Source organism: Manis pentadactyla, chromosome 8 (assembly GCF_030020395.1).
Source record: "Manis pentadactyla isolate mManPen7 chromosome 8, mManPen7.hap1, whole genome shotgun sequence".
In the NCBI taxonomy this organism is placed as follows: Eukaryota; Metazoa; Chordata; class Mammalia; order Pholidota; family Manidae; genus Manis; species Manis pentadactyla.
The window spans coordinates 9,105,014-9,131,411 of NC_080026.1; the positions used below are offsets into that span (position 1 = coordinate 9,105,014).

A 26,398-nucleotide genomic window follows, 5' to 3' on the forward strand; every position below is an offset into this window, starting at 1 on the left:
AAAATGATGAGATGTTTAAACTTCAATAATTTTGAATTTGTAGTATTGGTTATCTAAATAAGGAATATTTTAAGATTCATTACTATTAAAATTAGCCAGAGTAGTAATAATAGTGATAAGAATTTATAATCACAAAGCTAATGTTTATTTATTGATAATTTACTATATACCAGGCATTATGCTAAGCTCTTTATATGGATTGTCTCATTTATCTTATTTCTAAAAGATAGAAGCATAAAAATTTTATGTTTTAACCAAAACAAAATATCTTTTTTTCATTGTGACAAGTGACAAACCATTGGATAAATAACCCTCAAATAAAACAGAATAAAACATGTATACTTTGTATTATTATGTATGCTGGCAAATTTAAAAATAAGTATTTTAGGAAAAAAAACAGTAGTAGTACTAGATATGAGACTAATATGTACTAGATATGTTCCCTTTTGGATTTAAATCTACTTAATGCGTCATTGTACAAGGGTTATGAATTTAATCTAGATTATTTAGTAAGTAAACTTTCTAATCTGCTTTGGATTTAGAAAGAAACATTAATCAAAATGAAAATTTTACACCAAAATTTTTATTGTATGAATATATAGTTGTAGATTATCTCATTATTCTAGACACCACTGTTTAAAGTTCCAGTAAATTATGGTGTAATTTGGCTTTTTATTTTTGTTTCAGAAAACTGTCAGAGTAGTGATCAATTTTAAGAAAACGCAGAAGACAATAGTGAGAGTCAGCCCTCAGGCATCGCTCCGAGAACTTGCCCCCATTATATGCAGCAAATGTGAGTTTGATCCATCACATACACTGTTGTTGAAGGATTATCAATCTCAGGAGCCCCTTGATATGACGAAATCTCTTAATGACTTGGGACTAAGAGAATTATATGCCGTGGATGTCAGCAGAGGTAAGACTGTTTCATTCATTTGACAGGATGTGCATATATGTAAATGTGCATGTATTGTGTTTATGTATAGGTTTTCTCAAGTTGATAATGGCAAGTGAGTGGATCCTATAGAGAGAAGTCAATACTTACATTGGGAATAAGAATAGAAAACGAAATAATAAAATTTAACTTGTTTTCAGTCACAGGAATTGGAATAAAAACTTGTCTTTCTTTGTTTACATCACATTTTACAATATTCATCTACATATGAAATTTTTTGGTGGAATTCCGCTTAATTCTTTGTGGTTTTGAGATTTAAACAGAAAATTAAAATATACATGTAAACTCATTGTTCTAGTCAAGTGTGAATTACTCTTGATTTGCCATGGTTTTATCCAAGTCTTAGTTATCATTCAAATTTTTAAGTGTCTTGACAGATTTTTTTCTAAGTTCACTTGAAATCAACTGGCTTATAAAATGAATCTGATTCCAAAGTTTTTCTGAATAGAAATAGCTTGCAGTATTAATTTATAAAAATAGGTTAATGTATTAAAATTTGGAGATCTTAGGTAATGTTGGTTTCTATGATATCTAATAGATAAGTACAAGTTTTTTTTATTCAACATTAATCTATTTTATTAGGAGTGTAAAAGTTTAGCGAAGGATGATTACCTACATCCTTTGTGCTTAGAGAACTTCAAGCTTTATCCCAAGATAGTGGATTCATATAATCCATAGAAGACTATTTCAACTCAGTGATGTTTTATACTTGAACAAACATCATCTTTATAGTCAATTTACCCTCTTTTACCCCCTCCTTCTGTAGCCACCTCTGTTACTGCCTTCAGTAAGTCATCTTTGCAAGGTAAGATATATGAATTAGTACAAACAAATCATAACATGAAATCTCTATTTCTATTGGGAAAATTGAAAATAAGCTCCTAATTTTACCTATTTTCTTAACATTACTAATGTGTATGTTCTGTAAGAAATTTAACTTAGAAAAATCCTTGGTTTTTATTTTCTGAAAAATGATTTATAAAGCCCCCCTCCTTGATTTCTGAATTTAATAATTGCATTTCAATAACTGTTTAAAAATGAATATCCTAAGAATGTGAGAAACATGCTGATAGTTTGGTGGCACAGTGGAAGGATCTCAGATTATTTGCATTGCATAATTATTCAGCGTAATCAGAATATATTCATTATAGAGAATTTTTGTAGCCATTAAATTGTTTGTGAATTTTTTTAATAACATGGAAAGTGCTTATACTAAAATTAGCTTTTAAAGCATTTAAATGTGTTTATATAGTATGTAAAAAACTTTTACATGAAATTTCTGAAAGGAAATACATAAAAAAGGCTAATAGTGGTTACCTCTGGGTGGTAGGTCTATAGGTGAAATTTTTTATCCTTCTTTATATTACAGAATTATAAAATGGGAATGTATGACTTTCATAGAGGAAAACTTTATTAAAAATTAGCCAATAATAATAAAGTCTAGGAGTCCTTTTTTCCCCTTTAAAAAAAGGATAGACTCAGATAATTGATTACTGTAATAATTACCACCCTCCTAAAAAAAATCTTAATAAGCTGTACACATTATGTGTTATTGGAATCTTCTTTCTTTGTCATTTCCAATTTGCCCATAACAAAGTGAGCTTCTCAATTCCAAGAATTAAGCCCATGTAAGTAAGGGTGTGATTATTTATTAGTGGCTATCATGAAGCCTCGCCTAATCAAGGGAGTTGATAGAAATCAGCTAAAGTCATAAAATTCTCATGATCTTAAAATATATATTGGCTAATAATCAGAAGACTAGGCATTTGGTTCTGACACTGCATCAGCTGTCAAGCTCACCTGACAAGCTGAGAGGGCAAAAACTTCATCCGTCTGGATCTCTTATTCTGCTTCCGTAATAGTAATGATTTTGGTCTCTATGGTTCTTCCCAGTGACAGCATTCTGTCACCTGTAGTAAGCTTCTGTTCCCCTCTTTGTCACTCTACATATGTAACCCAAAGCAAATTCCATAATCTTGCTGGCCTCATTTTGACGGTATTGAATTCATTGGTTTCTAATATCCCTTCCTGCCAAAAAAGTATGTGGTGATTCACAATATTAACTGTTGTGAACATAACCTTAAGAGATTAGAGTGGGAAAATTCAGAAAGAGCTCCTTTTACAATGTCAGAATCTATGGGGTCAGTCCAAATGCTGTAAATGTCCCTGTCTCCTTGTTTTGTGTAATATTACCAGAAGGCTTAGAACTTTGTATGCAATTACTTCCAGCCTCTCTTCTGGAAATAGCAAACTACAGTATTTGAGTTGTTTTCTAATAAGCTCAAGCCCTTGCTTGTCTTGTGTTTAACTCTGACTTGTCGTGATTCCTAACATAGAGCTGTACGTGAAGACTTAGGGGCTGACTAGTGTGGAGAATGAATGGGGGCCTGGAAGTTGCTCTACCAAGAATAACTGTATGAAATATTCTGGTTATATTGATTTCACTGCATCACCACGTGAATTTTCTATCTACTGTCCCGACTAAATTTAATTGTATATCTATATTCAACTAGTGGAGGGCTCTTTCTTCAAATGAAATAGTAGCACTGCTAAAAAGAAAGAAAAAGTCAGAGGTATGATACATCATCTTTAAATGAATACTAGATTCAGTTACACCATTTACTGCTATGTGTCTTGGTGCAAGTTATTCAAACTCTCTGGTCACCAGGGTGTCAGATATGTAAGAGGGAGGGACCACCTGCTTCCATTTCTCTACGTGCCTTGCTTAGAAAAAGGGCCCAGAATGATAACCTAAAATCTACATCACAGCACTGTTCTAAGAAATATATTAGACATGTGGAAATATCTTTAACCATAAAATTCTGTCCACATGTTCATTATTACTGTTGGCATTGTCAACAAACTCCTTGTATAGGATGCATACTACTTATTTAATGTTGGAAGCATCAGATTTATCAAATTTTAATTCATGAAATTTAGTCCTCCATTATGTGTTACTGAGACATATTGCATTAATATATTTATTGATGTTATCTATTTACTTCCTTACTATGTCATAATTCGTTTATTTTTAAAACATTTCTCAAATAAAAAGGCTATGCATTGACTCCAAAGAAAAAGTATGTATTTAAAAGTTAAATGTATTCAGGACTATACATTAATCTTTAAATTCTGCTTTACGTATATCCCACAAATCTCAATATACATTACTTTGTTTCCAGAGTCACTGAAGTTATATTGTGATTTACCATAAAACCCCTATGTGTTTGTTAGTAGGAGTGTTTGTAAGATTTACAGATACCCACCTTGTCTCTCGCACTCTCTGCCTTCCAGTCTCTCGTTAATTTGTCCTTTATTTGTTGAAGAAACCAGGTCATTTTTCTTAACAAATTTCCCACGTTCAGAATTGTGCTGATTGTATTCTGTGGTGCCACTTAACATGTTTATCTTCTTTATTTCCTATAAATTGTTGAATCTAGACCTTGATCAGATTTGGATGAAATATTTTTGGCAAGAGTACTTCAATACCACAATAAGTGGTACTGTGTAATTCCATTAGACATGTAATGACAAGTTATCTTCTTTTGAGGTTAGTCATCAGTAATCATTGACTGTACTGTAGTTAATTAGGAATTGGAAAGTAATCATAATCTATTGCAAATATTCCTTTAATTATTAGTTGAGATATTTCTTAAAAAGTCAGTTTCTCCATGTTAGCTATTTGCCTACCTAGGTAGAATTCATTCAGAAAAGGCAGGATAAAATGCTGTTCTTTCCACTTCATTGGTTTTTAAAATAATGGGCTGGTTCCTTAGCATTCCACAAAGTGAACAATGAGAATCAGTTATTTTTTTAGTATCACTATGAATTCATGGCATTAAACATATACAATATGGTTCAATTTATTAAGTTATGCTTCAGATGCCCTGAATGTCCTGAGTCCTTTTAAAATGATCTCAGGAAACTGATTACTTTCTTTCTGATATGCTTATATATACCAGGCTTATCTTACATATTTCTTGATTATCAACAAAGAATCAATGACTCTCAGGCAATCATGGTTCCTTTCAGTGGGAAATAGCATTTAGAGACCATTTGGGCCAGGGGTTACTCAGCACTGCCGGGTCTGTCATTGTTCGTAGGGCCTGTCAGTTGACAGTAGGAAGTACATTTTGGAAAATGAAACGTTACATATGCAACCCTGAGGTTTGACACTGGCCATTCTGATTAAAATGTGATTTAATTTTGGCACTCTTGACATTTGGGGCTGGTGATTCCTGTTGTTGGAGAGCTGCCTTGCACATTGTACACTGAGCAGCATCACTGGCCTCTACCCAATAGATGCCAGGGGCACATTCCTTCCATCCTACCCCTGGTTGTGACACAAAATTGCCCCCAGTTGAGAACCAATAGATTAAAGGAATAATGTTTTTGAAATACTTAATATAGTACTAAGTAATTAATTATAATGAATCGTGCTTTGGGGAAGAAACTATTTCATAATAGTTTAGCTCTGAGACAAAATTATAGTTCAAACAAAGGGACAAACTGTATGATAGCAAGTTAATATCTCATTTAATTTGAAGTGTCCTTTTCACTTCTGAAGTGTTGGTAGTTTTGTATACAACACAGACTCTGTCTGAGTCACAGAGAATTGAGTTTTATGTCTTACCTGTCATTTCCTGATTGGGGTCAGGAACAAAGTGAAATAGGAACAAAGTACTAAATTTACTTGTTACTTTGAGAATTACCTAAGATAGAAGGTGCCCAGCAGAGTACATGGTTCTTAGTAGACCACAATTAGGAGGCTTTATCATTAGATAAATTTTTCAAATAAAGTGAGGGAGAACTTGGACTTGAACATACAGTCCCATGTATGGAAATAAGAAGTTTTTCTTCTATTTTAGAGTCCTGCCAAATATCACAAAACCTAGACATTATGAAGGAGAAAGAAAACAAAGGGTTTTTCAGCTTTTTTCAACGCAGCAAGAAAAAGCGGGAGCAAGTAAGTGTTTTCTTAGGTAGCATTTTATAAGATCCTTCTAAGCAGTTTGTAATTACCTGTGCTTTTTATCTTGAAATTACCCATAGATTTTGTCTTTTCATTCTTTACTAGACTGCAAGTGCCCCTGCAACCCCACTCGTAAGTAAGCATCGCCCAACTTTTACGAGGTCCAATACCATTTCCAAACCGTATATTTCAAACACCCTGCCATCAGATGCACCCAAGAAGAGGAGGGCTCCATTGCCTCCAATGCCAGGGTCTCAGAGTGTCCCCCAGGACCTTGCTCACATCCAGGAGAGGCCAGCTTCCTGTGTGGTAAAATCCACAAGCATGGATGAAGCAGATAAGGTGTGTAATCTTGTTTTCTGCTTTTAGGGGCTGGCAGGGGACCATCTGTTTCTCCTTATACCTAACTTGTCCTTTCCACATACACTGCTAATAAGGTGGTTAACAGTTACTAATGTGTAATAAGATAACTAGTTATTTGTACTGGTACTGGGAAGAGATTCTATATGTATAGTTCTGCCTTGCCGTAAAGAATAAATATGTCAATTTCAAGTAACTTTCATATTCAAGCAAATAAATCATCCACAAACCTTTAAAGTCCTGGTATACTAAGGCCCAAAGAGAATGCCTGCTTGATGCATGTATTGGGAATGGAAATGATTTATTTTTGAGCACCACTTTAAAAAATATTAACAGCAATACAATCTTCATGTTGCATTCATGGGTTTCTAACTAGATGTATCTTCTTGATCTGACTCACATTCTCTGGAGGGTTGATCCTGGTGTTTGCCTAGAACACAGATACTCTATAGTTTAAAAATGTGTATTCTATATATATAGAATATGTTGCAATTATTTTTATAAACTCTTATGTTCAAAGCCCTGTTCTGGGTATACCTTTTCCCCAAACTTTCTTACTGTTGCTTCTCTTTAATCCCAAATTTTTCTGGAGTATGTTGTTTTGTGGAAGTGCATTTGCAAACTACTTACAATACCTATAAAACTTGTACATTCCTTGCCTTATTCATGTAGACCATAAATGAAGTTTTAAGTCAGTGTGATTGAACATGAGACCATATATTTTGTAATTAGGCAAATGATATAAGTAACTTTGAGAGTAAATTTTATTTTGAAATAGTTGAGACACAGAAAAATTTCCTTGTATCCAGTTGAAGGTTTTATTTGCCCCTGGGAATTTAACACTGAAGTAAATGAACTCTTTTCAACCAACTAATAAACATTTCTGTGCTTTCCTAACTTAAAAAAAATAAAGCTATAGTTTTCCTTTTTTTAATTTTGTTTTTTGAAATACAGTTGATATACAAGATTATATTAATTTTAATATACCACATAGTGATTTAACAGTTATATGCATTATTAAATCCTTACCCTAACTAGTGTAGTTACTGTCTGTTAACATGGAAAGATACTACAGAACTACTGACTATGTGTTCTCTATGCTGTACTCTCATTCATCCCTGTGACTAATTTATATTATGACTGATATTTTGTGCTTCTTTTTCTCCTTGACCTATTTTACTCACCCACACCAACTCCTCCCCACTGGTAACCACCATCCACTTCTCATGGTTTATGAATCTATTGCTTTTTGTTTCTTTTGTTTGTTTTTAGATTCCACTTACAAGGGAAGTCATATGGTATTTGTCTTTCACCACCTGGCTTACTTCACTTAGCATAATACTTGCTAAGTCCATCCATGTTGCTGCAAATGGCAGGATTTCTTTCTTTTTTTATGGCGAAATAATATTCCATTATATATATATGTACCACATCTTTTTTTATTCATTTATCTGTTGATGGATATTTTGGTTGCTTCCATATCTTGGCTATTATAAATAATGTGGCATAAACATAGGGGTGCATATATCTTTTTGAATCAGAGATTTTTCTTTCCCTTTGGATAAATTCCTAGGAGTGGAATTACAGAGTTGTACGGTATTTCTGTTTTTAGTTTTTTGAAGAACATCCATGCTGTTTCCATAGTGGCTGCACCAATTTACACTCCCATCAATAGTGTAGGAGGGTTCCCTTTTCTCCACATCCTCACCAACACTTATTTCTTGTCTTTTGGATTTAACTATAGTTTTTAATTGTAATGGACAAACTTATATGACTTTAGAAAGTAAATAGCAACTGAAATAGATAGAAATGAACAAAAAAGTTCTTAAACTCAGTAGTTACTTAGAAAATCATCTATTAACCTGTCTTATTGGTATTAAGACTTTCTTGTTGAAAGGTTGTAGTATAAAATCTTATCTCACAAGTCAGGAGCATAGTTGTTTTTTAAATGATAGAATCATTTACTACAGTTTTCTGGGGTAACTGCTTGTTAGTTGGGTGAAATTTCATGGAAGAGTTATTCTTGGATTGAGTCTCAAAATATGTGTGGAAGTACATTAGTGAGACAAGAGGAACCCAGTTCAAAGATGCAGGAATGTGAGGACTATGGCCTGCCTGGGTATGAGCAAGAAACAGAGACTGAAACTGTGTGAGGTAAGCAGAGCCAAGTCAGGGACCCCAAGGACTTCGTTTTGTCTCTGTGACTCCTTACATTTCTTCATAGTAAATCATTTAAAAGGTCACACTTTCAAGATTGTTTTATACTTCTAATTACCACAGAACATTATTAGAGTGTAAGTTATTACTGTACTCTTCAGTAGATACCAGTCTGTCTCTTCTTTATATAGAAATAAATCTTAGCCCCTGTTCTCAAATTTTATTCCAGATGATGTCATCCAGTCTATTTCTATAAACTTCCTTTGTGTTTGGATCCTGAAGGGGTCTATGTGGTCTAATCTGCTTCTTAAAATTCTAGGCCATGCTACCAGCAACCTCACCAAAGGCCATTTATTTTGATTTCTCTGCTCTGTGACCAGTTGATGCCCCCATGTTAAGTAGTCTGTTTCTAGTATGTTGCCTTTGGCAAGCTAGACATTTTTCTAATTATTTATTCTTTTGATTTGGACATCTGGATATTTCTTTGATGTGCTGTTCAGTAGGAACCAGAATTATTTGTTTTTCCCTAGATGAGCTAAAGAACCATTTTTTCTTTAATTCATTGCAAAAATTCTTAATGATTAAGTTGTGGTTGTGTGTGTGTGTGCGCACACACATACTCGTGAATTCGTGCCTTCTAGGCATATTATCACTTACTCTCTTTGCCATGTTTGATGTGACAGGTGACCCCTTGGTCTTGATTTTTCCCTGTTACTTGGTTCTTACTCTCTTCTTATTTCTCTGATCTTGTTTTTTTTTTTTCTTGCTGCCACTTGCTTTATGCATTTTCTAAATTTGGAGATATCTGAAGCCATGGTCTTAGACTGTCTTATTTTAGAGAAAACATCTATTCTCTATTGAGTTCCCAACTGTAGTGGTTTAAATAGCATCCCTCCAAACGATATACCCAAGTCCAGGATGTGTAGATGAGATCATCCTGGGCTTAGGTTGGGCCCAAACCTAATGACTGGTGTGCTTCCAAGAGGGAGATGCACAGGCACAGAGGCACAAAGAAGGCGGCCATTGAGAACGGAGGCAGAGAGAGGAGTGCAGTTACACGGCCGCAAGCCACCAGAAGCTGGAGGAGACAAGGGATGATTCTCCCCTAGTGCCCTTGCAGTGATATGGCCCTGCTAACACCTTGATTTCAGTTACCTGGCTCCCAGAAATGTGACAGAATGGACTTTTGTTGTTCTAAGCTACTCAGTCATGGTGATTTGTTGCAGCAGCCCTAAGAAGCTAATGCGTCAGTTTTTCAATTCCAGTCCCAGTGTTTTATTCTGGTTGCACTGTGAACTCACAGTTGCTTACTGACTCCTCAATACCTGAAGATCAGCATATTTAAAACCCAACCTTTGTTATCCTAGATTGAAAAGCTCAAGATCATTTTGATTTCTTTTTTTTCTTTTCATATCCAGTTAGTGACCAGTCCTTCATTCAGTATCCCTTCAAAATGCCTCTTTGTCCCTTTCTTCCATTCCTTTTGCTGAAGTCATGCCTTTGTTCTTTCTTTGTGCTTTGGCTTTGGGGTCTTTTGTGGTTCCATATGAATTTTAGAATTATTTTCTCTAGTTCAGTGAAAAATGCTGTTGGTATTTTGGTAGGGATTGCATTGAATCTGTAAATTGCTTTGGGCAGTATGTCCATTTTGATAATATTAATTCTTCCTATCCATGAGCATGGGATAGATTTCCATCTATTTGTGTCTTCTTTAATTTCTCTCATGAGTGTCTTGAGTTTTGACCTTTTTTAGTTCCACATCTAAGTGATATTATGCAGTATTTGTCTTTTTATGTCTGGTTTATTTCACTTAGTAATGCCCTCAAGTCCCGCCCATGTTGTTGCTAATGGCATGATTTACTTTTTTTCCTCATGGTTGTTTGAAATCCCATTGTATATATATATATGCCATATCTTCTTTATCCATACATGGACACTTAGGTTGCTTCCACATCTTGGCTATTTTGAATAATGTAGCAATAAACAGGGGTGTGCAGGTGTCTCCTCACCTGGATATATACACAGAAGTCGGATTTGTGGGTCGAATGGTAATTCTATTTTTAATTATTTGAGGAATCTCCATATGGTTTTCCACAGTGGCTATACCAATTTACATTCCTGCCAGCTGCGCACAAGGGTTCTCTTTTCTCCAAATCCTTCCCAGCACTTCTCTCTTATTTTCTTGATGTTAGCCCTTCTAACAGGGTGTAGGGATATCTCATGGCTTTGATTTGCACTTCCCTGATGATTAATGATGTCGAGCATCTTTTCATGTACCTTTTGACCATTTGTATGTCTTTGGGAAGATGTCTGTTCAGTTTCTGCAATGATATTTTAATTGGCATTGTTTGTTTTATTTGCTATTGAATTTTATGAGTTCTTTATATATTTTGGATATTAAACCTTTATCAGATACATGATTTGCAAATGCTTTCTCCCTTTCTGTAGGTTGCCTTTCATTTTGTTGATAGTTTCTATGCTTTGCAGAAGTACAATTTTATTTTTAACTTTAATTCCTTGTCATTTGCAGTATGCCTCTAACTCTAACCAGAATATTTGACTTGTCGCTCATGCAAAATCCTGTTTCCTAGCCTTTCAGAAAAGAGTGACCTCCACCTCCATCTTTTCATTCCTACTCACCCATTCAAATTACACCTGTTCTTTTACCTGCATCATGGAGAAATCTCTAAAGATTCCAGCAGAGTTATCTTAATCTTTCTCAATTTGTCTGTTTTGTGCCTTTTTTCTTTAGTTTTAATTTACATGCAGGCATTCCTCATTTTATGTAGTTGCTTTTTGCACTTCACAAATACTAGATTTTTTACAGATTGAAGGTTTGTGGCAACACTGCCTTGAGCAAGTCTATCAGCACAATATTTCTCACATTGTGTCTCTGGGTCACATTTTGCTAATTCTTGCAATATTTCAAGCTTTTTTACTATTATATTTGTATGGTGATCTGTGATTGGTGATTATGACTTGCTGAAAGCTAAGACATTTGTTTGCATTTTTCAGCAATAAGGTATTTTTTAAATTAAGGTATGTCTTTTTTTTTAGGCACAGTGCTATTGCACACTGAACGGACTATGGTATAGTATGAACATAATTTTTATATGCATTGAGAAACCAAAAATTCATTTGCCCCCTTTATTGTGATACTTGCTTTATTACAGTGGTCTGGAACTGATCTCTCAGTATCTCCAAGGTATGCCTGTATATTTTTAGGTAATATATTCAGATGATTATATCTAAAGATAAAAATGAGAGTATAGTGGAAATTTTCCTTACTTATCCTGCCCATAGCCAAGTTATTCTAGTAGCAACCACTATTAACAGGTTTTTGTGTATCCTACCAGACATAAGCCATGCATATTTAAGCCAGTATTCATGCTGCATGTGATTTTTTTCTCAGGTGGTCATATGCTACGTGTACTATGTTATATCTCATTCTTTGGTATTGAATGATATATGTTGAATATCCTTATTAGTACATAAAGGCTTCCCCTTTTAAGGCTGCATAATATTCTGTTGATGGGTGACATAACTCAATATTGGGTAAGTACCCCATCTTCTAAAGATAAATGTTACAGTTATATTATTTAAAGCTCAAACATTGCTAATTTTTTTCCTTTTCCTCTCTATCCAGAGGGTGGTAATTGTGCTCCCCAGCAAAATCTGTAACACAGTAAATGCTCAAGAGAATTCATAAGTAAACTTTAACCACAGCTTTTATACAGTCAGGTATAGAATTACAAGGAGAATGTCTAGCATGAAGAATATCACAAAATTTTAGTTATTTCATGTGTATATCTGATAAGTTTTTAGAAGTGCTTATATAACTTAAAAATTGGCCCTAGTAATTGTTGGCAATATTTTTCTTGAATTTTATAGGAAAGCCAGAATTTTGGCAAATTTGTATTAAAAGCTTAAGGATCAATAACTAAAATGTCGTATATATTACATAGTGCATATAACATGAAATTGACTCCTGAATTGAAATCGTTTACATTGTTTGCCAGATGCAAATATTCAGGAAATTCAGCAAAATATAGAAGTTTATGTGTGAATTTTGCTTATTTTACACTTGACTATCTTAAATTTAAAGTCAGTCATTATCACTATAGACATATATGTTTTAAGAATTTAATTTGAATTTGAAAATTTTAAAAGGCACTATTTTTAATGATTGAGAGCAATAGCAGGGTGGAAAAAAAATAACTGGAAAAAAAACAACAATCATTTCCAAGTCCTTGAAGGATTTTGGATACGTTCTTATCCTGTAATTTCCATTGTTTTGGAGGCAAAACACAAGGGGGCGCTGTTTAACAAAACTACAGCTTTCCGTTTCTCCAGGTTTTTCTTTTTCTCCACCAACACAGCCTTTAATAAGGCAGAAAGAAAATACTGGAAATAAGTACAATATATTAGAAACAGCAAATGCTTATCTCTTGTAGCTGAAGTGACAGAAAGCAGAGCTAGAGAGATTTAAATAGAAAAAACAAGAATGCATGACAAAAGGATATATAATTAGTAATTTTATTCGCTTTGAGCTTTTATGTCATTTTAGTCTCCTTTTAAGGAGTCATTGATATGTTTACCAGAGATGGACTTATGGATAAGTCAGTTATCTGTAGCTTGGAAGAAATTTTTGTCAACCACAAAATTATAAAAACGTATTTTAGACTTCTTGGCTATCTGTCTTTAACCATTTGCCGTGTTCCTCTAAGGCATTTTTCAGCACTGGCAAAGAAAGGTGTTGCATAGTGATTTTGGTGCTTAAATTGATAATATTCACATAAATGGCTGTTGATATTCTGAGCTAATTTTTGCAACTGATTGTGTATTTTCCAAGAGGTTTCAGTGAAGATCCAAGTTAGTAAAATAATTTATCCTAACCTAGTTTTAGAACATTTCTGCACTTAAAATTATTTTTCTATCTAAAGAGTATATTATAAGGAATATATAGTTTGCAGTCATTGCTATAGTGTTCTTTTCATGTCCCTAAATTTCCCTGTACTCTCACATGATTTTAAGCCTGTGTCATTTTCCTTATGAACCTTGATATACTGTTTTCTATGGAAACATTCATTTGGAAAAGAAATTAGAAACTATTAGAAATTTTCTGGCAGTTTTTCTTGATACTTCCTGAGCATTTTAAGAAATTGACAGCCTAAAGATTGGAAATGCCATTTGTACAACAACATAGGTAATAGTTGGCGCATGCTGTTATTTACATGAACCATATTGCATGGGTTACTCTGTAACATGTGTATAGTTATATTCAATAAGATTATATGTATAGTTATTTATGTAAGATAGTCATTTGTTTTGTACATGACAGTCAGAAATGCAATGACATTGACTCAAACTGAAAGTAACATAGAATTCTAAGATTGAAACTAAATTCAGAAATGGAATTTCTGGACTGCGTCTGCTGATCAAGTGTCTGTGAAGAGGACGTTTGATAAAATCAGTACCCAAGGATGTCCTAGTATCATTGACAAATTAGCCTTTTAAGCCTATTTTACATTTGAAAAAGAGGAAAAAGATTTGGACAGAAGTTGTGGGTAATCTTGACCCATAGAATGCACAGAGCCTTTTGAAGAATATTCTTCATTTTTGCACATTTGGTATGGATTTGCTGCTTGGAGTTAATATGTGCATATAATAGCAAAGCAGCTTTTCCCAGACTACTAACATGATTCCTCATTTGCTTAGTATATTGGCTTTTGGCTGGAAATACAAAAAGGAATTATCTTGATTGGGCTTTTTATTTGGTCTCATTTTGCATTCTGCTGCAAACAAAGAGTCAAATATTGAGAAATTGAGATACTTTGCCATCCAGAATTGTGCAAATGAAATCTGATACTTAGAGTGTTAGTTTTTCTAATTGACTTGTTTTTTAAAATATCTTTTGATGTTATTCATCTTTACCCAATTTTATCCTTTAATATTTGTCATGGTTTATAAGCAGATAAAATGATAGACTGTCATATGTAGGAAATACACAAATATATATTTGGTCTTAATTTCACTTCATGATTCTCAATTCTAGTTATTTTATACATACTCATTGAGGTGATGTAATAGAGCATGTATTTGTAATCTTTAAGAAATGTATCTCTTTCTTTGGCTTTTCTCTGGGTAGTCATATAACATTTGATTTCCCCTCTTCTCTCCACTTATGTTTACTGTATAGAAAGTGGACCACACATATAATTCTACACTTGCTTAGGAACAGTGGTTGCCATGGCATTTTCTGTTTGATATACAGGATACAGCTGTCTGTACTTCCAAAAATATGATTTGTTTCATTCAGTAGAGAAATGCGGTAGCACAGTATAATATCATATAACCTGCTTCTCCGTTTAAGGCTTCCCCATATGTAAATATGCTTCATCAATGTGGTTTTCATCAGATTTTCAAAGGGTCCTAATCTCAGTAGCAAAAGTAATGACTGATGCTTATATAGCATTTACTAATAGTGTCCCAACAAGGCTGTAAGCCTATATAACTCCTTTAATACCCTCAAAAATCCCGAGCCATTGCATTTTTGGGTTTCTGCCAGTTTTACCTCTGACCTAAGTGTAAAGAACTATGCTCATTATACATTGTTAAATTTAAAGAACAACATTATTCAAAGAACAATAGGTCATTTAAGGAATTAGTGTGTATTTTTCTTCCTTATATTCAAGTATACAAAAGTTGTGCCTCTCTGAAGTATACACCGAGTTAATAAAACATCATTCGAAATTATCAGTGTTAGGAGTCTTCCTTCACAAGTCCTCAGTATGAGGTTCACTAGTCTTTGTACCACTGTGACATTTGGGACCCCGTGGGAAGACATGCCTTTCTCTGGAAGCCAGCACTTACTAACAGAGGCAAAGGCAGAGAAGCAGGACTCTTTCTTTCTTGGAGCCATGGTGATAGAACTTTGAGGTCACTTGGATAATGCCTGACCATATAGCCTTAACTCCCTTCCTGTGGGGAGCTGAGTTGATCCCAGTTTGTTCCCTTGATGGTCACTTGACTCTGCTAGAAGCCCCAAACTCAGTTAACCTGTAGATGTTTAGTATTCTCCTGCCCTGCCTCTAGACACCTCTTGGTTCTGATCACTGTGACTGCAGAGAACCAAGGTTGCCACCATCTTCTGTCTTGTTAACTTGCTCCTGAGCTCTGCTTCCTCCTGGTTCATCAAGTCTCTTTTAATGCAGGATGTACTACTGACTTAGGCCTACGTCTCTGGACGTTTAAAAAAATGTCATTAGTAGGGTATTACCACTGTATATATACTATCTCTCTACTGTAGGGTTGATGAAACAGAAGCATAGAATCTGGCCTCAGGAAAAGACATTTAAAAATCTTGCCAGGGTATAACACAGGTGGCAAATTGACGGGGTGTGGTGACTGTGTGTGTTTCTGGTCCGCATAAAGGGCGGGGATGGAAGTACTGTGTGCAGAAGAAGGCCCAGCCCGGCTTGAACAATAGTCTCGGATCTACTAATAAGTCTATTATACTCTTCTTTGTTGCTCTCATTTTTCTCATTGTCTTCTGTCTTCTACCTTTAAGAACAAGCCATTTAACTTCTGTATGGCTTGGATTTTTCCTTTATAGAATAAGATTTTGTAACTGATTTCTAAAAGTACCTTCCAACTCTATTATTATAATTTTGTTCTTCTAAAGTTGGTCTGTAACAGAGGAAAGTGCTTTGTTGTGTGGACCTTTGGTTTGATTAGTGGAAATCACATAGCGATGCCTAGTCCTGGAATTACTCTGAGGATTTTTAAAACCTAAAGTATGATAGCAAAATAAAACATTGGTTAATTGACATCTTTTTCCTTGAACACCTGACTATAACACAGACATGACTAGATGATTTAGAGAGAAATCTAGTGGCAAGCCTGGCCACTCATAAATCTCTAAAGAGGTGATAATTTTAGTTAGTAACCCAAAATAATCACAAGTTAAAGAATAGTGGTGGTACTTAGACGCTTGGAAGTGAACCCAGCTCTGATTTCATTGCTTCTTCTCATAGAATTTATTTCAGCAGATTGATAGGAACACCCCTCAAACTGGCAGAATAGATGACCACTTATGCAGTGTGGGTTTAAGAACTCCAGGCTCTAATGCTACTGCCCTATTTCTTTTTCCTATTTATAGTTGTCCTATACTTAAATGTCACCTCTGTTTCTTATACCCCTTCATCAGTGTGATTTTCTTAATCTAAGTTGGCCTAGACTGGTTGAGACTTTCCAGTGGTATCCATGGAGGGTCTTAAGGCAGGTTTGTACAGAAAAGAAGAAAATAGAATATATGTCTTAGATTTTTAGGAGTCAGGAGGAAGTGCCACCCAAGAAGAAAAAGGCTGTAGAACAAGATTTGGGACAGCAAAATAAACATGCTCTGGCAATGATAGCCTTTCATTTCTAAAAACATTATGCAGAAAGAAATGAAGAAATTAGCATGTGTGCTTTCATTCAGTACAAGCCATAATTTTTGTGTGTGTCTATACAGCTATAAAAGATAAGCGTGAAAGGTTGGACAGCACAACTTCTATGAAGTGACGTGTGTTTGTTGGGATTTACAGTGAATTCTTTTTTTTTTCCTCATCAGTATATGCTTTGTTTGCATCTTAAATGACAATGTGCTAATTTTATGATCAAATCAATAGTAAAATTGATTTCATCTCAGTTTAAATAATTGCCTTTAGAGCTTTGGCTATTTGCAAGCTCAATACAATGCCTCATATTTCTCTATTACATTTATTATATTATAATGATTTTATGTTTTGAAGCTTAAGAAAATTGACTTGTCTAAGTTGTATAATTAGTTTAGAAAGACTTCTTCATTAAGAGATAAAACAATATAAGCTCAACCTTCAGTTAGTTATGAAAATTCAGTCACTGGGATATAATTCATAGCAAATTAAATAGTATGTCACAGTATTTATAAACAATGTCCAGACTGGAGAGGAGTAATGTGAGTCTGTCCCTTAAGAAGAAGAAAATGTATGAGTTTTAAGACAGTTTTAAGGGGTTGCTTAGGTCTCCCTCCACAACCCTCCCAACATGTGGAAATCATAAACAGAAGTAAAAACCCAAACTTCTAATAGAAATCTTTAACAACATTACTGAAGATGGGTCACTCTATTGTCCATCCTTTAATTCAAACTTTTATTTTTCTATTTAACTCTTATCCAGAATATATTGATTTCAATGACCCACACCTTACAATTCAACTAGGATTAATAAGTGATTTAATAACTAGTACAGACCTGGTACTCAGTAAATCTTTTGAATCCCATTCAATTCTATTTTCTTCAGCTAAATTTAGTTCCATTTTAAACCAGTGAATTCTGATCTGGGTGTGAATTCTGAGGGATTAAGCATCTGGCATGGTTCTCAACTTGACCTTGTTACTCTTGCTAGTGTATTGTTTCTCTGTGTGTTATTTTCCTTTTCACAGGCCGTAAAATTCAGTGATGCACGTTCCTGTTAGAGGCACAGTTTTCTCTAATGGCAAACGGACTTAGTGACTCTAACTAAAGTAAATAATTGAATATCTCTAATCATTAACCAAAGCGTTTTTCCCCTAGTAAGTATGAACCTTTCTGTTCTCTTTTTTTGTAAACGCTTTGGACTTAAATATAATTTAATCAACAACCATTTTTAAAAAGTTTCAGTCATAGTAAAACCACAGGAAAGGTATCTGGTCCTAAAAGCGAAAGGCAGTTTTAAACAGTTCTTTCGTTTTAATTCTTTACATTAAATTTATGAAATATTTCAAATTTAAAAATATAATACACATCCATGTCCCATCCCAAGATTTAACTTACAGGTATTATACAGCTTTTATTAAATTGCATTAAGGTATGATAGAGCCGCCTGAGGCGACTTAGAGTTGGAATTTCTACACACAGTGACCTTGGCTCGTTCAGTCCCTGGACTAAAAGCACAAATTCCTGAATGTCGGGCACTGTGGGTTAAGGTTGATCAGACCTGAGACTGACTCTAATAGCGTTCCCACCACCACCGTCGCTAATGAGAACGTACAATCTTAGAATGAACACCTTCTTTTATCCGTGCTTTTTACTCTAACTCTACATTATAACTGCCATTTGCTTATTTTATTTACAGATCACTTTCACATAATTTTAAATAGACGCATTTCATGTAATACCAACTTAGTGTTTATAGAACCTGGACTGTATGCTTGGCACTGTGCGAGGAGTTTACACACGTCATTTCATTAATACAGGAACGCATGTGGTGATTACTTAAATAACTGTGATGAATAACTTCCTAGCAGCAGTCATTCCTGGACTAGGAGCCTTTCTAATGTTTTGTGCTCGATATGTACATCCTACCCATGTCCCTCAGTACACACCCATTTTCTAGGCTGTGATCTACTTAGGAACACTTAGGTCTTCTAACTCAAATGCCCCTTCTTTTCCTGCTGTAGATCTTTTCACAGCCATAAAATGTTTTCAGTAGACAGGGAACATCCCTTCCTCAGGCCCAGGGGTTCCTCCATTTTGGTCTTAATACTGATGTTTTAGTTAACACAAAATAACTCCAAGTGTGATTGTTATTACCTTAACTTTGCTTGGCTGCTGCTTGGCTGCTGCTTAGCTGACAGAAATTCTTTTCTAACAATCTTTAAAAAATACAAAAACAAAAACAGTTCTTGCCTCTCTGCCTTAAAAGACAACAAGAAGTAAATATTAAGCTGTTTTCTTGAAAACTAACACTGACATAACTTGTATCCAAGACAATACGTCAATGATCTGTTGCTGATTATCCGAATTCACCATAATTGTTAATCCTTAAAAACTGCCTTTGGCCCATCTTATATCAGCAGTGAAGTTTGCATTTTTGCATTTCTGAACACAGAGACATGTCATCAGTAAGGTATTTATTTAAACTTTTAGCCACTAACTAGAGCTTGGAATCTAGTTATGACAGGTCATATACGCCTGCTGGTATCAGTGACAGTCACCCTCTATTCCACTAATGTCCTTGTTTTTAGTCTCTTTGATCCAATTATAGCTCTAAAAATATGTGTACATTTATTTTCATGATACACCTACACAACAGGAGGAAAAGGGTAAGTTCTACAGAATAAAGTTTGAAAACCTCTGTTTCTCTGAAATGTTCGTGGCTTTGCTCAAACATCTTCATAAATGCTAGTAAGCATTTTTTGGTTTATTTAAAACTGAAGTATGTATATTCTGGCAAGTTTTAAATTCTTCGTCCACAGAAATCTAAATATCCTTAATAAAAAAGTTAGCTTATTTTAAGACCTCTAGGGTCATAATTGAAATATGAATATTTTCTCTATAACAGTTTGCTATGCTGATGGACAGTAACAGCAGTAGAGGGGATGAAGACTTGATAATATGGGTGAATGTTGAAATCATTGTGTTGTTTATGAAACCATCACAAGATTGCATGTCAGTGATACTTGAAAAAAAGAAATATGAGTATTTTTGTTCTGTTTTTGAGTTATGGATTGTTAAGTATAATTTGTGAGTCCGTGTATATAAATTCTTCCCTTTTTTATTTCTATACTTCCTGCTTTGTTGTTATGACCTCAATTTAAGCACTCTACCTTCTAAGCAGATACTATTGCCTGAGAAATTCATTCCATGACTGCATATATCAGGTAATAGAAAAGACCAATAAATGACACTGATTGGGGATCTGACCTAAAGGGGAAAATGGCTTTTTATCATAGACCTCATGAAAATCAGTCAAAACACGGGAAACAAGTTTGCAACATGGAACTAGGAGGAAAATCAAATGCTGCCACTACTTCCTGCATCAGCAATTACTTATTGATCACCTGCTGCATTCAGACCATGACGGGAAGGAGACATACCTTAATAGGGCTTTACTGAAGTAAATTCATCAAGAAGTAAAATGACGTATTCTGCTTCGGATTTTTAGATCATTATTTTAAAAAGCAAAGTGTCACATTGTTCTAAGAGAACTTTTGGCTGTTCTACTAATGATCCCAAATTTGTTAATTTTGTAAGATAGTAAGTGACAGTTTCCAAACACAGAGACATATCAGTAAGGATTTTATTTAAGCTTTATATGCTACTTAAAATGATATTTAAATACTATTAATCCAGCTCTTTTATACTGCATTTCTTTCTCAGCTCTTTGTCACTGAGGATCCTTTTAATTATTTCAAAAGTCCAAACTGCAATTGATATGTTTCCACATCCATTGCCCCAGATTTAATCAGAATTGCTTTAGTGACTTAGAGTCAATCTGTGTTTGGACATCAGACTTTAACTCTTTTCTTGCTGGGTGGTGGAGAGGTCTGAAGAGGTCTGGAGGTGGGCGCAGAGGGATGCGGGGCTGGGGAGGTCAGTGGCTGCGGTTATTTACTAACTGGGATGGAAGAAGATTGATGGTTTGACTATCAATGAGGTTAGCCCAGCACTGTCATGACCCACCCTCTTGTTAAGAGGCGCTAACCTTAGCGGGGGGTGCGTTCCCTCAGGTGCCTGCCTCTGTGGATCTAACTCTGCTCTGTCCCTGTGAGACAGCCTGACCTCCTCTTCAGTCCCTAACACAGTTAACTTTGATGACAGCTCAGCCTTTTCTCTTTGGGGGTATATGCTTGCTTTCTTCTCTTTCAGAAATATTACAAAATAATAAAATTTGCTACGTTTTTCTTGGTGTGTTGAAAGGCATAAAGAGTGAAGACATCTTGTGAACTAGCTCACTTCTCTTAGGTGCACTTTCATGGTCTCGTGGGGTTGGAATGACTGGAGCTTTAGGATTCTCCTAGTCCAAATACTTACTGAGAGACATCTATGAGCCAGATGTTGTTCTAGAGATGCAGCAATAAGAAAAATAGGAGGAAAAGCAATTCCTGCCCTTATCATCAACCCTGGTGGAAACAGACAATAAACCAGGAAAATGAGTCAACTGTATGATATGTTAGAGAGCTATTGAAAGCTGATCATAAAGACCGAGCTGGGAGGAGGGGCAGGAAGCACTGGCGATCAAGGAGGAGCGCATTGAAGGGGTGAGATTTGAGAAATGACCTGAGTGAAATGAGGGAGTAAGGCAGGAAGTTATCAGAAGGGCATCGCAGGCCCAGGAACAGCAGCCGGCCCACGGCGGGACCACTCCTGGCCCCTGGAGGAGCAGCGTGAGGGCCGGGACTGAGCCGCTCCACACGTGGAGAAGAAGGTGGTCAGGGAGCTCGGAGCTCCTGAATTACCGTAGAAGGCATTGTAAGAACTTGGCTTTTCTGTGCCAATTAGGAAAACATTAGTGGGTTTTGAACAAAGTGACCTAATCTGACTTAGGTTTTAACAGGCTCTTTTTGCTGCTGTGTTGGGAAAGGACTGTAGGGAAGCCATGTAAAAGCGAGTCCAGTTAGAAGGTTCTTGATGGTAAATTCAGACTATGGGGTCGCAGCTGAACTGGATGAGCCGGCAGAACGGACTTGATGTGGACTGAGAGGGAGGAGATGAGGGTGATCCCAGAGTTACTGGCCTGAACAAAAAGAAGAAGGGATTTCTAGAAACAGGGAAGACTGTGAAACAGGATTATTTCTGATGGACGAGGAAAAAGGATGGGTAATTAGGATCTCAGTTTTAGTCATGCCAAGTTTGAAGTGGTCTTAGACGTTCAGTGGAGATCAGCAAGAGGTCCAGGATGGAGACATATGTTTGGAATTCATCAGCATATAAATCATACATAAAACCAGAGGAATAGAAGAGAGTACCAAGAAAGTGAGCATAAATTCTAAAGAGAATATGTCCAAGGACTGAGATGAAAGGAACCAACAAAGAAAAGAGAGTTCAGATCTGTGCAGAGTTAGGAATGTGGTTTCTAATAGGTTAAATATAAGTTTTAAGAAGTAACTGCTGATTTAGTCATGGTGGAGGTCACTGACAACCTTGATAGGAATAGTCTTAAGGGATCCAGAGGTTAGGGAATGTCTGATCGGAAGGGTTGAAGTAGAAGATGAGAAATTGGAAACAAAAGCTATGAATAACTCTTCCAGCAGGTTTGTAAAGGAAAGGCACAAGATGGCACGGCAGTGGGCCAGGAGGCACGCGCGGTCTGCTGGGGCAGCACCGCCTTAGGGTCCGCTGACACGCACATGCTGCGAGCGTGAGCATTAGCTGCGTGGAGAGTTGGTGACTGCAAATGACCTTGACTTTGGGGTACATTCAGATTTTTGAGATGTTTGTCATTGGTATTTAGTGCTGAAAAAAGATTCAAGCCAGCTACCTTATTTCCATTATATGTTTACACATTTTATTCCCTTTCTTACTCTTCATTTTCATCTAATGTTTTCTCCATATTTTTCCTTAGAAGTTAGTTTTTAACTGTACATTATAACTAGTTGTTTGCATGTCAGTCTCCCATCCTAGCCTAAGTTTCTTGAGAAGGACCATATTAATATTTTTCTTTACATATCTATCTCATACATAGCCCAGCTCCTATAACAGGCAGACAATCCATAAATGTTTTTTGAATGAATGACTTCTATGTTCTGTTTTGGCATATGAGGTGTTCGATGTAAAGATCAGTGTCTTCCTAGAATTTGCTGTTAATTTCTAAATAGAGACTGTGCTTGGTCCTTTTGTTTTTCATAGAGTCCCTGTGGAACCGGCATTGTGAGGACCGGCTCCCTGCAGCTCAGGACCTCATCAGTGGGGAATTCATCTTTGAAAAGGACAAAGCGAAAAGCACCTTCCCCACCCTCCAAAAAACCCCTGCATCAGAGTGATGAAAATAGCCATGTGACCGGTAATGCTACTTTTCCCATCAGCATCACAGTTGTATTGTGTTTTATCTAATAGAGACAGCAGAAGTGATCTGGGTTATAAATCATGTATTTTGTTAAATAATAATATAATAATAATAAAATTTAGGCTTTTAGTTAATTTCAGCAGTACTACTTAGATAACCCCTGATTATTCTCACTTAAGTACCTTTGTGAAATTTGCATAAAGAAAGAAAATGAAAAAATCATACAGCTCCATTGTCTTAAAATGAGCCTGTGGAAATTTAATAATATGTTCAGCAAGACATTGCGATTCCAGGACTGACTGCATGTACGAATGGTTATCTAAGTAGATTTTAGTCGTATTACATTTATAGACTGCAAATGGCTTAGGGCTAGTTCTTCCTGAATTACATAAAAATAATGAAGGTAAGCTACTAAGGAATCATTTCACTTGTGAATGTGGTTCGTTTATTAATGTGTTGCTTCTGTGTTCTAGCCCTGCAGTCCGTACATGCAGTTCCTTCAGACAGTGTTTCAGAAGCGAACTCTCCAGAGGTCCCATCCAGCCCAGGTCTGACATTTTTACTCCGTAACATGAAATTACTGAAAAGACCTTTCATAACAATTGAGAAATGAATCTTGTTGTAACACTTTGTATGAGAGAGATAATGCTCTGTATAAGAAAGATATGATTTGACTCCATTTCCCAAATTTTATTATTAAATGAAAAATTCTCCACCCCAAGTTTAGGGCATGAAACTGGGAGAACTTAAAATTTTGGTTCTCTGATGAGTACTTTCCCTAGTAGGTCTGTTTTTTGTTATGCAATATCAAGTCACCATTTAGTAATCTGCACAAAGGGATGATACATTTTAGTTAGGAAGGTACCTTGGAGTGCTCAGAAGAAAAAGTTCATGAAGGTTTAAGCACCATTCCTTATACAGATGATTCTAGGAAAGAATTCAACATATACAATGTCCTAATCTAGTTTGTTATCACAAAATATTTTGTTTTGTATAGTCTCATTTTAGATTCTCTCCAAATGAATTAAATTCCAGTAAAAATAAAATAATTCAATCTAATGCTGTTTCCTAGTATTTTTAATAATAGCTATTTAGTAGCTGTTACAGGAATGATAAAGATTCTTAATCCTTGGACTTAAAGTTAGATACAAATGAATATGACAGACTAATGATGTGTAATCAAAACTATAACAATACTAGGTCAGTACTTTGGCATAATTTGCTAGGTATGAAAATTGCTTAATATAACTACCTAGTTTTTATCATTCAGATTCACAAATACAGGAAAAACCTAGAAGCACCCAAAATTCCAGAATCTTTAATCCTTAGTTTATCTTTAGGAATTTGGATTTTGACATATGTAAGAATTCTCCTTTCCTCTGTGATTGAAAATATTACTATTAGGTAACTAGTACAGCATATCTAATTTTATTGCATTTCACTTCATTGTACTTTGCAGATAAGGTACTTTGCAAATTGAAGGTGTGTGACAGTGATACATTGAGCAAGTCTTAGCAAGACAGCACTGTTTTTCCAATAGCATTTGCTCTCTTTGTGTCTGTGTCATATTTTGATAATTTTTGAAGTATTAAAATCTTTTTCATTATGATTATACTTGTTATGATGATCTGTGATCAGTGATCTTTGATCTACTCTTGTTAATTATTTTCAGGTACCATGAACTGCACCCATATAAGACAGCAAACTTAATTGATAAATGTTGTGTGTGTTCTGACTACTCCACCAACAGTCTTCCCCCATCCCTCTCCCTCTCCTAGGGCCTCCCTATTTCCTTGACACAATAATATTGAAATTAGGCCAGTTAAAACCCCACAATGACCTCTAAGTGTTCAGTGAAGGGAAGAGTAACAAGTCTCCCACTTTAAGTCAAAAGCTAGAAATAATTAAACTTAATAAAGAAGGCATATTGAAAGCCAAGATAGGCTGGAAGCCAGGCCTCTTGTGCCAGTTAGCCAAGTTGTAAATGTGAAGGAAAAGTTCATAAACAAAATTTAAAGTGCTACTCTTGTTTTGCAAAAAGTGACATAGACTTATTGCTGATAAGGAGAAGTTTTAGAAGTCCGGATAGAAAATCAAACCAGCTATAACATCCCCTTAAGCCAAGCCTAATCCAGAGCAAAGCCCTCACACTCTTCAATTCTTTGAAGCCTGAGAGAGGTGAAGAAACCTTAGAAAAAAGTTGGAAGTTAGCAGAGATTGGGTCATGAGGTTTAAGGAAAGAAGCCGTCTCCATAATGTAAAAGCACAAGGTGAAGCAGCAAGTGCTGATGTAGAAGCTGCAGCAAGTTATCCAGAAGATCAGCTCAGATCGTTAATGAAGGTGCCTACACTAAACAACAGATTTTTCAGTGTAGCTGAAAAAGCCTTCTATTGGAAGAAGATGCCATCTAGGATTTTCATAGCTGGCGAGGAGAAGTCAATGCCTGGCTTTAAAGCTTCAAAGGACAGGCTGAATGACTTGTTAGGGGCTAATGCAGCTGGTGAATTGCCACCAGCCACCCCAGCCTTCGGCAACCTCCACCCTGATCAGTCAGAAGCCATCAACATCAAGGCAAGAAAGATGATCACTTGATGAAAGCTCAGATGATGGTTAGCATTTTTGGCAATAAAGTATTTTTAAATTAAGGGATATATGTTGTTTTTAAGACATACTGCTATTGCACACTTAATAGACTCCAGTATAGTATAAACATAACTTTTATATACATTGGGAAACCAAAAAGTCACTGGACTCACCAGTGCAGCTTTGAGTTGATTTTTCTGAGCCAGTGCTCATTGGTTATTCTGAAAATCCTAGGGCCCTTAAGAATTATGCTAAATTTACTCTGCCTTTGCACTGTCAATGAAATGACAAAGCCAGGAAGACAGCACATCTATTTAGAAGATGCTTTACCATTTTAAGCCCACTATTGAGACCTACTTGTCAGCAAAAAAGATTCTTGTCAAAATAATGACTTACTGATTGACAGTGCAACTGGTCACCAAGAGCTCTGGACATGTAAAATAAGATTAATGTAATTTTCATGGCTGCTAACACAACATCCATTCTGCAAGCTCATGAATCAAGGAGGAATTTCATCCTTCAAATATTATTATTGAGGAAATACATTTCATAAAGTTATAGCTGCCATACATAGTGATTC

General features: G+C 35.5%; 1 protein-coding gene across 10 annotated transcripts in view; it reads left to right on the plus strand.

The window, feature by feature from the left end:
* The window catches only part of COBLL1 (cordon-bleu WH2 repeat protein like 1), a 156,805-nt gene that overhangs the window by 102,744 nt on the left and 27,663 nt on the right, over nucleotides 1–26,398 (plus strand). For 8 of the 10 annotated variants that reach the window (XM_057505478.1, XM_057505479.1, XM_036884014.2 and 5 more), the window contains 6 exons: nucleotides 688–916; nucleotides 1,722–1,760; nucleotides 5,824–5,921; nucleotides 6,033–6,269; nucleotides 23,078–23,231; nucleotides 23,708–23,782. In XM_057505478.1, coding sequence (XP_057361461.1) covers nucleotides 688–916; nucleotides 1,722–1,760; nucleotides 5,824–5,921; nucleotides 6,033–6,269; nucleotides 23,078–23,231; nucleotides 23,708–23,782 — 832 coding nt within the window. The remainder of the gene's footprint in view (nucleotides 1–687; nucleotides 917–1,721; nucleotides 1,761–5,823; nucleotides 5,922–6,032; nucleotides 6,270–23,077; nucleotides 23,232–23,707; nucleotides 23,783–26,398) is intronic. The other 2 variants (XM_057505480.1, XM_057505482.1) reach the window with 1 other exon arrangement.